Source organism: Peromyscus eremicus, chromosome 1 (assembly GCF_949786415.1).
Source record: "Peromyscus eremicus chromosome 1, PerEre_H2_v1, whole genome shotgun sequence".
In the NCBI taxonomy this organism is placed as follows: domain Eukaryota; kingdom Metazoa; phylum Chordata; class Mammalia; order Rodentia; family Cricetidae; genus Peromyscus; species Peromyscus eremicus.
Genome location: NC_081416.1, coordinates 21299075 through 21312881, shown reverse-complemented (window position 1 = coordinate 21312881; position 13807 = coordinate 21299075). Strand labels below are relative to the sequence as shown.

General features: G+C 45.5%; 1 protein-coding gene across 1 annotated transcript in view; it reads right to left on the bottom strand.

Moving 5' to 3' along the window:
• Tll2 (tolloid like 2) overlaps positions 1–13807 on the bottom strand; it is a 113396-nt gene that overhangs the window by 51645 nt on the left and 47944 nt on the right. The window contains 1 exon segment of the mRNA XM_059246606.1: positions 2001–2156. Within this exon segment, the coding sequence (XP_059102589.1) occupies positions 2001–2156 (156 nt within the window).

Sequence of the window (13807 nt, the reverse complement as noted above, 5' to 3'; positions counted from 1 at the left end):
TTGGAAAGTTATTGAATAATAAAACCCCAAGGTGACAGTCATACAAACTCAATAAGTATTCTCCAATATCTATCAAGATAGCAGAATGAAAAATATTTTAACTTTGCTAGAAGCAGTGGGAAGTTTCTAGAAACAAATAATTGAGAAGTACAAAGGGTGATGGAGCAGAGCCCTGAGTTTAGAATGATGCAAAATAGATAGAAGGTAGATAGATAGATCGATAGATAGATAGATAGATAGATAGATAGATAGATAGATAGATAGATAGATAAAATGAGGAAAACTCCCACCATAGTCTAGAATATAATGTGGGTATAGTGTTATATTGTCTCTCAAAAATAATGCACATAAGATTAACTTGGCTGCCTATTTATTCGACATCTTGACATACTAAATTTCACATTATTTGTAGCTCAAGCACTTATCAAAATAGCAATCCTACTAATTATATAATAACACAAAGTCCAATACAAAATATTTTAATATAAAAAATTAGCTCATGTTCATGAAGGTAATATAAATTGTTGGTCAGAAGAACACAGAGAACTCTGGATCAGAAAGAGCACAGTGTATGTGTGTACCAAAGAGCAGTGGCAGCTGCTCATAGGGATACTTTTTAATCTCTGAGTATATAACTTTCTCTGTCAGACAGTCTGGATGACAGGGAGAAGGCTTCTCCATTTTCTTATGGCAGCACTTGGAAGCTGGAGTGCTGTCACCAAGCAGAGCGGAAGGTAGCCCAAGAAAGTCCCCACCTCTCCCAGGCTCTGTTCATCCTCTCTCAGGTCTGCCAATCTGCTGCCAACTTGCTCATTCAGAGTTCTCAGTGGCTGTGGCAAGTCATTGGGCCATCTGTTTCCATCAGCCACCTCTTATAGAAGCCACAGTAGCCCAACTAATACAGGCACCGAGAGGCTGGGCCACTCACTCAAGGGGGCTTTTTGTTCAGGCATCCGGCCAGTGATGTACTGTGAGCTTGCTGTAGGCAGATTTGGGGAGCCCAGCCTCTAAACCAGGCACTGTCCTAGGTGCTGGACATATAGGAACGAAAAGGGATATTACTCCCTGATCTCTCAGAGCTTGGGCAGAGACCAGTAAACACAAATAGAAGTGAAGAAACTTTGGGTCATGATGAATGATGCTAAGGTTACAGAGGGAGCTGGGACTCTGAACAGCTGGCAGAGGTGGTGAGGAGTCAGTGGTATTGACTGTGGGTGTATCACTTGATCAGAAGCCAGCCAGGCAGGCACAGGTCTGGGGTTGTGCCTCAGGGACAGAAAGGCAGAATAAGTGTGCTGAAGAGCTGGAGATGGGCAGGCCCTGTAACAAGATGGTGGCTGGTGAGGCTCTGAGCAAGGAGGAAAGAGGAAAGAAAAGGAGGCAGGGTTCTGCAGGGAGGGCCCGAGGCCAGGAGCAGCCTCAGCCTCAGTCTAGGTGATTTACATAGCCCAAAGATAATACCAGGATGCATTGAGCACAAATCTTAAGTTCTTAGCGGTATTAACTCATTTAATTCTCTAGCACCATCCCCAATTATAAAACAGCGGACTATAGACAGAGATGGTAAGTGATTGCGAGGTAGAGCCAGGATACAGACCAGGAAGTCATACCACATTGTGTGATACCATGATACCTAGGCAGCCCCTGGTTACCATGCGGAGCATTGCTCCTGTGCCCAAGGACTACCAGGTCCATGCTGCTAATCCAGGCTGAGGCCGGGGAGCCACCATGGACAGCTCCATGCCTGTCCTCCTGCTTACTGCATAGGCCCTGCAGCCATTGAAGGCTAAACTGTAAGAATCCCCTCTCTCCTCCAAGCCTTCACAACAGGGTGACCTCTGCAGACACAGCCCCGGCAGAGACCTGGTGGGCCAGGCTACACGGCTACAAAGGAACCTTAGCTGGTGGGGCTGCTGTGGTTCCAGCAGCTGCTCATTCCCACTGAGTCTCTCCTAGGAGGATTCCCTGGCTCCAATGAGGTCACATCTAGGGCTACTGACCAGTGAAGTTCCCTCCGATGACATAAGGAATGACCCCTCCAGGCCATATCCGCTCTGTCCTTGATGTTGTGGCTCTTCGGATCCGGGCCGAGAAAGTCTTAGCTGTGGTGTCTGAGGTCCCAAGGCCAGGCAAAAAGGTGGCATCATCCTTGGCATCTGCAATACAGTCAACGGATCGGTTACTGTGCCACAAAGTCTTCTGTAAGTTACACTTAAACTTAAGGGTCTGTTGATGGTAAATTGCCACAAGGGGTGGAAAACCTGTGTCCTAAGGGAACATTTCACCCACAAAGGCTTTTAGGACCCTGGGAAATAATGTTTCAGACCCAGGGAAGAATATGTGTAGAGACCCTGGGCTTCTGACCACAGAGGGTCTGGCTTGTTTGGGGTCCTGAAAAAGCCTCTCCCCCAGGGAGGTTTACAATCAAGAGGGCCCAGATAACTCCGAACCCTCTGTGGAGCCAACACACCACACAACAGGGAGAGCAAGCAGACTCAGTCCTTAGCCCTGACCTAAGAATGTCTGTCACAGACTGTGAAATAATTTGGGAAAAGCTAACCAGTTTGTGATCCTGGCAGCGGGTGAGAGTAGAGTCTTTGTAAAACGATTACTGGAAAAACAGAGCCTCCTAAAATCTTCCAAGTCTCAGTGATGTCTGGGCCCTTAAATGAAACATGAAGGAAATAAATGGAGTTTGTTGCTGAGTCCAGGGCTGGGGAGGTAGCTCAGTGGTTAAAAGCACATACTGAGTTGAGTTGCAGACTTGAGTTCGGTTCCCAGCACCCAAGTCAAGTGGCTCCAGGGGAGTCAACATCCTCTTCTGTCCTGCCTGGGCACTGCACTCAGTGTACCTACCCACCCACCCCACCTCACCCACCCACCCCACCACACCTCACCCACCCATCTACCTACCCCACCCACCCATCTACCTACCCCACCCACCCATCCACCCACCCCACCTCACCCACCTACCCACCACACCTCACCCACCCACCCCACCACACCTTACCCACCCATCTACCTACCCCACCCACCCATCCACCCACTCACCCACCCACCCCACCTCACCCCACCTCACCCACCCACCTCACCACACCTCACCCACCCATCTACCTACCCCACCCACCCATCCACCCACCCCACCTCACCCACCTACCCACCCCACCTCACCCCACTCATCTATATCTATATCTATCTATATATATATATAATTATATTATATTATATTTAAAAGGTTCTGAGTTCAAAAAGGGCCCCCAAAATAGTAAAGATTTGGGGGCAGAATGTTCAAGCTGGGATTCCCTGACTGAATCCACACCGTGCTGGACCTCCAAAGCACCATCCAGTGAGCTTGCTTAAAACTCCTTACTCCTACTTGGAGAACTTCTCCAGTTCTTACATTTTCCCTCTAAAAAACAGCTATTAAAAATTCACTTTTTTCACCTTCCTTTATTTCATTTATTTAGTTACTTCCTTCTCTTTTCATTTTTCCATGTTTCTTTTCTTGCTTTTTTTCCTTAAAAATGAGATATAATTCACCACCACAGCGCTCACTTTCATAGTGTACAACTCCATGAGTGTTAGTGTATTTACCAAGTGTGCAGCTGTCCCCATTGTCTAACTGCATGAGTTTGTCATCACTGAAAAGCAAACCCTGTCCCCATTCACAGTCACTTCTGGTCCCTCCCTCTGCTTTGCCACCCCATGATCTGCTGGGCTTCTGTGGCTGTGCCTGTTCTGGTCAGTCCATATGAGCAAGATCAGGCCACAGCAGCCTTCTGACTCTGCTGCCCCTTTCTTCTGGCTTATTTTCAAGGTTCATCCACAGTTACAGCATGAATCAGTTCCTCATCCTATTTTGTGGCTCAGTGGTATTTCACTGTAGGGGTAGGCCACATTTAGCTTATCAATTCTTTGGTTAAACATCTGACTCATCTCCACTTTGGGTTGTTATAAATCATGTGCACATTTGCTTTGGTGGGCATAGATTTCCACTCTGCTGAGCATGCTCTGGATGTGGAATGCCGGATTGCATGGTGCTAGTTAACCTTTTTAGGAACTACCAGGTTGCTTCCCACAGCAGCTACACCATGTGGTGTCCAAACCAGCAAAGAAAGAGAACTATACACGTAACCAAGTAAGATTTGCTTTGGGTTGCAAGCTTGTTTAACATTTAACCATATATGTATATCAGCAAGCTAAAACAGAAAAATCTTCCATATTATTAAATTTTCTTCTATTACATTTTATTTATTTATTCCGTGTGTGTGTGTGTGTGTGTGTGTGTGTGTGTGTGTGTGCAGGGATGCATGCCATGCCATGTGGGTGAAGGTCAGAGGACAACCTACTGGAGCTGGTGGTCTCTTCCCACCATGTGGGTCCTGGGAATGAAATTCAGGGTTTCAGATCAAGTGACAGATTTCTCACCCATTGAGCCATCTCTCTGACTCCTATTCATAAGGCTGAGGTGTATTTTTATTTATGTATATATGTGCAAGAGAGTGCATGCCACATGTACATGTGGGTGCCAACAGAGACCAGAGAGGACACTGGCTCTCCTGAAGTTGGATTTACAATCAATGATATGCCACCTGACATGCGCTCTTGGAAATGGAACTGGAGGGTCCTCTGGGAAAGCAGGAAGCACTCTTGACCACTGAGACATCTCTCCAGCCCAGAGTTATTCCTGTTTCATTGACATTTTTTGCACATAAGCTTAATTGGTTTTAGGTACATCTCTTCTTTCTTTCTTTTCTTTTTTTTTTTTTTTTTTTTTTTTTTTTTTTTTTTTTTCGAGACAGGGTTTCTCTGAGTAGCTTTGTGCCTTTCCTGGAACTCACTCTGTAGAACAGGCTGGCCTCAAACTCACGGAGATCTGCCTGGCTCTGCCTCCCGAGTGCTGGCATCAAAGGTGTGTGCCACCACCGCCCGGCGGTGCATCTCTTCTTGACAGCAAGTGTCCAGCTCTTTCTGTGTAATTAATACGCCCAAGCTGATTTCCTCCTCTCACTAGCTTTCTTTTCTTTTCTTCTTGTCTTTCTTTCAGTCTTTTTCTTGCTTTTAATTAGATTAAGAAAACTCTCTGTACTTACTTCTTTATTTTCCCTAACTCTTTTTTCTGTTCACTGACATCGGTTTTCAATTTTAATAATCATACACAACTGAACAAAGAATAAAAAATGAGTGGACTAGAATATCCGTCTGAAGAAACCAGAGCCCCAAGTTTCAGCCTGAGACTCGTAGAGCCACCCCAGACTCCATGTTTGCTGGTTGCTGTTTACACGCTCTAACAGTCCCAGTCAGTCTACGTTAGCAGCACTTTGTATGTTCATGAGACAAACGCCTTCCAATTTCCTGTTCATTGACCCCTTCACCTTCTCCGGCCTGGGATCACACTCTTTAATGAGTTTAATTGTTCTTTCATGAGGATAATAACATTTCTCAGTCTTTATCCGTAAATGCTTTATTCCCCTCTTTTAAAAACAGTGATTAGCTGGGACATTTTAGAAACCTAAGTTGACAGTATTTTTCACCCCATTCCAACCTCGTTAGTTTTGTCCCTTCCCAGTCTCTGACTTTCTAGAATTCCTATTGATCACCATTAGACGTGATCATTCAAACCTCCATCTCTCTGCACCTTTTTGTTTGTTTGTTTTAATTTTTGTTTGTTTTTTGGTTTGGTTTGTTTTTGTCTTCACATTTTGTGTCTTTCTCTGAGTGTTTAAACTTGCATGGTATCCTGGGATCCATTTTCCATTCCACTAATTGTCTCTTCAGTTATATTTGCCATGCCTTTCACCTTACGCCTGCGTTGACAGATGCAGCTGTCATCTACTGAAGACCTAGTCAGTGCGTCTTCAAACGTATCTTCTTTTTAACAATATCCTTTTCTTACCCTCTGTTTTAAATTCTTCCTTTGGCTTCTTCCTCATTTTAGTCATGCTTATTAAAATTCCTTCTGATTGTCATATTCTTGGAGTGAATTCTCTACTTTGTTGTCTTCTGACTTATCCTTCATTGATTAACTTCCTGTGTTTCTAATGTTTTAGGATTGTTTCTAGGCTAGCCATTTTTTAAATTTAAAAATCTCTGAGAATTGAATAGATGAGTACTCTATTTACATGGTCTCTGCTCTTCCTCTTCCCCCGGCCCGCTCCCAGCTCCTCCCACGTGTCCCAGACGCCCTCCCAAACTCATGACTGCTTTTCCTGGAATTACTATTGTCTTACACACATACACATTAAAAGGCCTGCCGAGTCCATTTAGCACTGGCCACAGGTACACAGGTTTGGGGCCTCCTTCACGGGTGCTGGACGCTGTGGATCCTGGCTGTGGACTTGCTTTGTATTTTTTCAGGACTCTTGAAATCTTAGGGGTCTCGTGTGAATTTTTACATCAATTTCTCAGCTACGGGGTGCACATGCAGGAAGCCTGAAAACCACCCCGGCATGAGAACCAAACTTTGTGATTGAGACTCTCCTCCCGTTCAAGCCTGGGACAGACAACAAGCTTTCATTCCAATCCTCTGAGCCCTTTGGGGACCTCTGTGTTATGTGGGAGTTCGTTCACTCACCACTGCCCGCTTCACATACTACGAAGGGCACACCTCCTGAGCCTACCGCGGCGTCCCACTGGTGTTAACACAGCAGCCTGACCCCAAGTCACGGTCCAGCTTCCCTGGCCTAAACAGTCTCCTCAGCATCGGAACCTTCTGGGGATTTACATTCCCTGGTCTCTTCTCATCAGCCCGCTCACCTTCTGCCCTTTGAACCTGGCACCGCACTGCTTCCGGGGTGGATGGAGCGCAGCACACACATGGTACACGGCTTCCTTTAAGTTCCCTGACCCCATTTCCACACCTAGAAATTGCTATAGAGTATATTTTAAACCCGAAACTGTTTTACTGCTCGAATTTCTAGAACAGAAGTCGTACACTTGCAATCTTGGGATCAGCCCAACCCACAGATGTGTTTTGTTTGGCCTGGACACTTTTGGCGCACACTGTGTTTAAAAAAAAAAAAATCTCACTTTGGAAGCCAACTCTTGAAAACTCCAAAGATTTCACATAACAATTTTTTTTTTTTTTGGTTTTTTGAGATAGGGTTTTTCTGTGTAGCTCTGGCTATCCTAGAACTCATTCTGTAGACCAGGCTGGCCTTGAAATCACAGAGATCCACCTGCCTCTGCCTCCCTGAGTGTTGGGATCAAAGGCCTGCGCCACCACTACCAGGTAACAATTTTTCTTTTAAGACAGGGTCTTTCTCTATAGCCCAAGCTGGCCCTGAACTTGTAGCAATCCTCCTGCCTCTGTGTCCTGAGTGGTGGGATTATAGGCATGTGTCACTCTACCTGGAATCTAATTTGTTTGTTTGTTCTAAAATGGAAAGACCTGAATGTGGCAGCAGTGAATGGGGCCATCTACTACTTGGCTACAACCCACTGGAGCACCTCATTCCACAGCCAGGCTGCAGGGTCTCCCCCACTTCACACTGTCCACCCAGGCTGTCTACCCAGCCCCTATGCATATTCTACTTTGCTATCCAGCCGTAGAATTAATTGTTTGAAGATTTCAAATGGCCTAGCCGACCGTAAGCCCCATGAGGGCAAGAACTGTGGCTGGCTGGCTTCTTTGTTGCTCTCTTTTAGATGCCTGCACAGTGCCTAGAGGGTGGCAGCATTCAATATTTCTGTATTTTGAATGAATGAATTAACAAATAGACAAGCCATTCTAAAAATAAACAGCCCAAGAGTCCAAACAGTTCTGTGGCGGAAACCTCTCCAAAAGGTTGGCAGCAGCAAAACCCTTAATGTTCACATCCTGAGACTCATCCTGTCTTAAGTAATCACAGGCAGAGAGATGTAGCAAGTGGAAGTTTGTTATTCATATCCCATATGGTTTTCAACAAGTCCCTTAATTTTCCTCTGCTGCCAATTTTCCTTTGGAGACTTGGGCAAAAATACTTCTCCATTCGAGGGACGAGCGCCGAGGCATCCCATGTCGCCTGGACAAGCTGTGCTATATGGACACGTGACCCAGCATTGTAAGGGCCGGTTTTATGTGGCCAAGTCAGCATGGGAAAATCTTAAGTGCACCTGGAAGCAGACTGGGGTGTAATTTCCAGAGATGGCTTATTGAATGACAGCTTCCCCCTCGGTCCAGTGAGAAATTTAATTTGCCGAGGACTCAACACAGGAAGCATTTGCCGATTAAAAATATGTCTAAACAGATGTTCTGCTTAGCCTGGAAGAGGGATCTTAATGCAACTGTCATTATTGGATTTTCTTGGATTACTACTATCTGGAACCAGAGTCCAAATAGAAGGATGTAATTATTTATTATGGCCAAGAGCTCTGCATTTCAAGAGGAGCTCAGGGGCATCTGAAAGGATTTAACACACTGGGGGTGCAGTGAGGTGGGGTGGGGATGCAGGCCATTTAAATTCCCTGGCTCTGAGAGCGACATGTCCTCTGAAAGAATGAAGCAGCCACTGCTATTCAATATTTCATTTCCAGCTGAAGGCACAGCCATACCATAAACAGAGCCACGACTGACCGAACATCTCAAGCAAAGAGCTGTAATTTTTACATTAGACAAGTGGTAACTCACACATTAGAAGTAAACACCCTGAGTGTACAGATATCTGCAAAACTCTCACCCCACAGGTAACAGCCAGAGCCACATCTTGCTGACCATTTGAAAGACTCAAGAGCAGTTCCTTGTAGAAAAGGAAGCTGTAAATTATCCTACACTGTGGCTCTCAAACCTGGGCGCACTTTAGAAACACTGAGAAAGCTGTTGGGGAAAAAAAAATACAGCTATCTGCCCTTGCCCTGAAACTGTGACCCAACAGGCCTGGAGTCCAGGCACCTGCAGTTTTGAAAGCTCCTCTTGAGGACAAATCTCAGTGGAGTTTGGAAACAACTGATAAAGCTCAAAGGCTGAGATTAAGAGTTGTAGGGGCAGTGAACTGAAGATAAATGTTCAAGATAAACACCGCCGCTTACTTCCCGTGTGGCTCTGCACAAACTTCCCCCTGGGCCTGACTACTTCCTGCAGCATGGCTGTGGGATAAGCATGGAACCAGATGGAGACTGTCAATCTCTGAGGTGAAGAAGAGCTGTACAGAGCTTCGGGGATCGCCTGTAGATGGAACAAGTTAAAATGGGGGCCCCACGTTAGTCAGGCTCTATAGTTACACCTGGACACACAGATGTGACACTCAGGGATTCAGGTATGGAATGGCATTCTGGAATGCTGATGTCTGTGGGATCCTTGTTTTGGGGTGCAAACAGCTTCCACTTTTCTTCACATTGGAACAAAGGCTTTACAGTTTGGTTCTAAAAGACAAAGGACCATGTTCTCTTATGAGTATGATTCTAAAGATCAGGCTCTACTCAGGCTCTACTCAGCCAAGCAAAGTTGCATTTTAGCAGCAGTTGCGCGCGCACACACACACACACACACACACACACACACACACACAGCATTATAGACTCGAGTATATGCTAAACTCTCAGTTTCTGACAAGGGGCTGCTCTGATCTGCTTTATGGGAATGTTGAGTGAGTGGCCTAGAAATCCAGTGCAAAGCTGCAGGCACAAATTCCCACCTTCAGGACTAAAGGGAGCCACGTAGTACCAGGAAAACAACCTCTGCTAGAACTAACCCAGAATTCCCCTCATCTTCCCTTTTCTGCTAGGGTAGTCTCATCTGGATTTGTGGAAAACAGGTGGGCTGCAATTAAAGAGAGATCTAGAGTTGGCATTTCGTATCTTCAATTCAAATGAAAACAAGATGTGCCCCAGGCAGGCATCCAGCAGTGTCCTAGAGGGATGGGATGGGAAGGAGAGAGGGACAGACTTAACCCGCCTTTACTTCATCTTCGGGGTCTCGCTCCTCCCCTGGATTAAAGACCTACTTGTCTGCGGCTGTGATGTAGAGTACAGAGGCTGACCTAGTCTTGACATTCATTGACTTCTTCAGATAAGTCAGGGTCGTTTGAGGGGCAGCACTGTGGACCTAGCAGGCTTCAGGGGTGTATGAGAGGGAAGGGGGAAGTGTTATCTTCATCCTGCTTAAAAAACTCCAGCGTCTGCACAGTGCTGGTCATGTATGCAGCCCAAGTAGACTCAGAATTTTAATGGGCTGCAGGAGGCTTATTCCTTCCTGTCCTCTGTGCAGCTGTGGAACAGCTGTGGAGTCTCAGTCCAGGGGTAGATGATGCACTCACTGCTGGTATTGTCATTCCTAGAGGGGAAGGTGGGAAGAAAGAAGTGGATGGAAGCTGAACTAGGTGGTGCACACCTGGGATCCTAGCATTTGGGGAGGCAGAGGCAGGAGTATCCTGAGGTCAAGGCCAATCTAGTGAGACCATCTCCAAAACAAACAAACAAACAACAAAAAATGGAGAGCTGAGCTTCACTTAACCTTTGGGAGTCTTGGTTATGCATGCTGTGGGATGTTCTGTATGCTGTGAATGTGTTGCTCTAATTGGTTGATAAATAAAAAGCTGATTGGCCAGGAGCCAGGCAGGAAGTATAGGTGGGATAAACAGACAAGGAGAATGCTGGTAAGAGGAAGGCTGAGTAAGAAGACACCAGCCCACCATCCAGGGAGCAGCATGTAATGGCACACAGGTAAAGCCACGGAAAATGTGGCGACATATAGATTAACAGAAATGGGCTGAGTTGAAATGTAAGAGCTAGACAGTGGTAGGCCTGAGCTAACGGCCATGCAGTTATAATTAATATAAGCCTGTGTGTGTTTGTATTTACTTGGGTCCAAGGGGCTGCAGGACTGGTAGGTGAGAGATTTGTCCTGACCGCGGACCAGGCAGGACACAGAAAAATTTCCAGCTACATATGCACTTTATATGAATGAATAATTCTAATTCTCTCCAAACTTCAAATTAGTTAAAGTATCCAGTGTCATAGCTACTAAAAAGCTGAGCTAGGATTCAAATCCAAGTGTTTCATACTTGCCTTGACTGGATGACTTTCATGTCCCCCAAACTAGTAAATACAAACACCCCAATGCTATCTATTACTGATGAAAACATGAGATGTAATGACAGTGACCTACACGGATCAGCAAATCCCCTGGTCTTTGTAAGTTCATACCAATGTTCACATTCAGTGGAATCCACTCCCCTCTCTTTAAACTTGGACATTTGGCTTGAGTTAAATGTGAAGAAACAGTATTATTAGGGTTCTGGTCCAGGCCCAAAATGGGTGGTTCTCTTGTGCTTTCCCCATCTTGATAAACCAGCCATTAGCTGTAGACTTGGATCATTGAAGGGGAGAGGGGCAACTAAGCTGTCTAGACCATCCAACCCAAGCTAGCTGCCAGCGTGACAGTGAGTGATCCCAGCTGACATTAGGGGGAGAGACACCCCACTGAGTCCAGTCACTCCATGAAATCATGAAATGTCATTGTCTGAAGCCAAGTTCAAGGATGCTTCTTACGTGCATAAACAGGGAAGAGAAAACTCAACATGGCACCTATGCTAGTTCGATGCTACGACAACAACTCGCTCCAGCTGCTTGCCCACGCTCTGTGCTCCATCTTTACCACCGAGTGCTGCTTGCCCACAGCCAAATGAAGTGTCCCTGAGTTTGCCTGAAGCCTGAGAAGCTGAAGGCACCATATACTGGCATTATAAAACATGGGTAAACCAAGCAGGTAGTGACCTGAAAGCTTCATCCTGAGGGGCTAGCTTTCATGGTACTGTAAAGTGCTACCAGGGGACAATAGTAATCCAGTCTTCCTTAGCCAGATAAGAACCTTGTCAGCTACAATAATTATTGTTCTGTCAAGATATGCCCACTAGGGCCACAGTGGCGTGAATATTACGGGAGTATCCAACCATTTTCTGGTTGAATTTAAGGCCAGCTCCATGAGTTGGAACCCATACTTGGCACTGTTATTGGGACCAAGAACCTATTGTTAGATAGAAAATATTTCCTAGGGAAGAATCTACTAGTGTTATTTTGCTTAAAGGCCATAGTATTAAAATAATTCCTAATGAGTTGTTTCTATATCCATAGATTAGTGCATCTCTCAAGCTTCATCAGAGAAACTTCTTGCAGTAGATGGCAGTTAACACAAAGACCCACAACTGGTCAATGTGCAGAAAATAAAAGACTTCTGAGTGCTCAGCCCTAAGTGTTCTGAGTGCTCAGCCCTAAATGGGACATTTATATCACACTCCTCCCCGCCCCCACCCCAAGGCTCAGGGATCATTGTGGAAGTGAGCGTAGAAGGATTTTAAGGACCCAAGCAGATGTATGACTACAAGGAAACATGTTTTCTGGATACAACGGGGCATAGGCATATATGAACTCACAGTTATTGTTGCAGCATGCATAAGACCTGCATGATCTCAGGCCAGACAAAATCCCAGTGTGTGGGGTGGGACACAGAGTCCCACTCCTAGCTGAGAAGCTATTGGCATTTGATAGCTACTGGGAGGGAGTTAGTTTTCTTTAAGGGTGTGACCACAATTCAGGGCAGGCCCCACACCCAAGAGTAATTGGGCAACTGGACTCAATAGGTTAGAGAGAGAGAGAGAGAGAGAGAGAGAGAGAGAGAGAGAGAGAGAGAGAGAGAGAGAACATGAAGTTAGGTGGGGTAGGGAGAGGTGTGGATCTGGGAGGAGTTGGGGGAGAGGGGAAAAGATAAAAACACATCGTATGAAATTTTCAAAAAATTAATAAAGACATCGTTTTTAAATATCAAATAAGCAAAGCAGAAAAGTGCATGTTTTATTTGTTTTGATTTTATTGAGACAGGGTTATGTGTAGCTGAGGATGAACTTCTGATTCTCTTGCCTCTACCTCCCAAGTGCTGGGGTCACAGGCCTGCACCATGACACCTAGTTTACGTGGTGCTGGGAACCAAACCCAGGGCTTCATGTATGCTATGCAAACACTCTACCAACTAACTACAGCCCCAGACCAAAAAAAAAGAAAAGGAATCTAAAGGGGACTGTCTGTTCATGGTCCCAGCCACAGGCTGTACAATGGAAAGCAAATGCAGTCTCTTCAAAGAGGGTGGTGGGGAGAGGTGAAGAACCTGCTTCTCTGTAAAAGAAAGCAACTTGAAGAAGGAGACCAGCAACCCAATGGGAAAATAAACAAAGGACACAAAGAGGTGACTACCAGTGTGCACACCCGGGTCGTGAGCAAACACAGGGAAAGATGCTCAAAACCTCCAGCAGTCAGAGAGAAACACCAACTAAGTGATAATAAGCTAATGCTTATTGGTTTAAAATACCTGGCTCTGGGGAAAGGGATAACCCTTGTAAGTTACTATGGAAACATGGATTGTTATTCTTGGAGACACTCAATATTGCAACATCTATTAAAAAACATGCTAAGTGGGGCTGGAGAGATGGTTCAGCGGTTAAGAATACTGCTCTTGCTATGACACGAGTTTGGTTCCTAACATCCATTTCAGGTCAGGTGCTCACAACTGTCCACAATTCTGGTCTACATGGCCTCCCATGTACCCCAGATCTGCTGTCTTTCCTTGCCTCATGGACCCTCTCCTTCTCTGGAACACATAGTTCCCCAAGTCTTGTCATCTTTCTTCTCAGCTCCAGAGGATCCAACACTCTCTTTTGGTCTCCATGGGCACCCATAGATCCATACCCTCGCAGAGACACACGTGAATACACATAGTTAAAAATTTAAAAAAATAATCTTTTAAAATAATGCTAAGTAATGTGTTCAGGTGTGTTTGTTGCAGACACTGCAAGAGCTGGAAGTGGAGTGAACGGTAACAATAAGGAACGATTGGATAAAC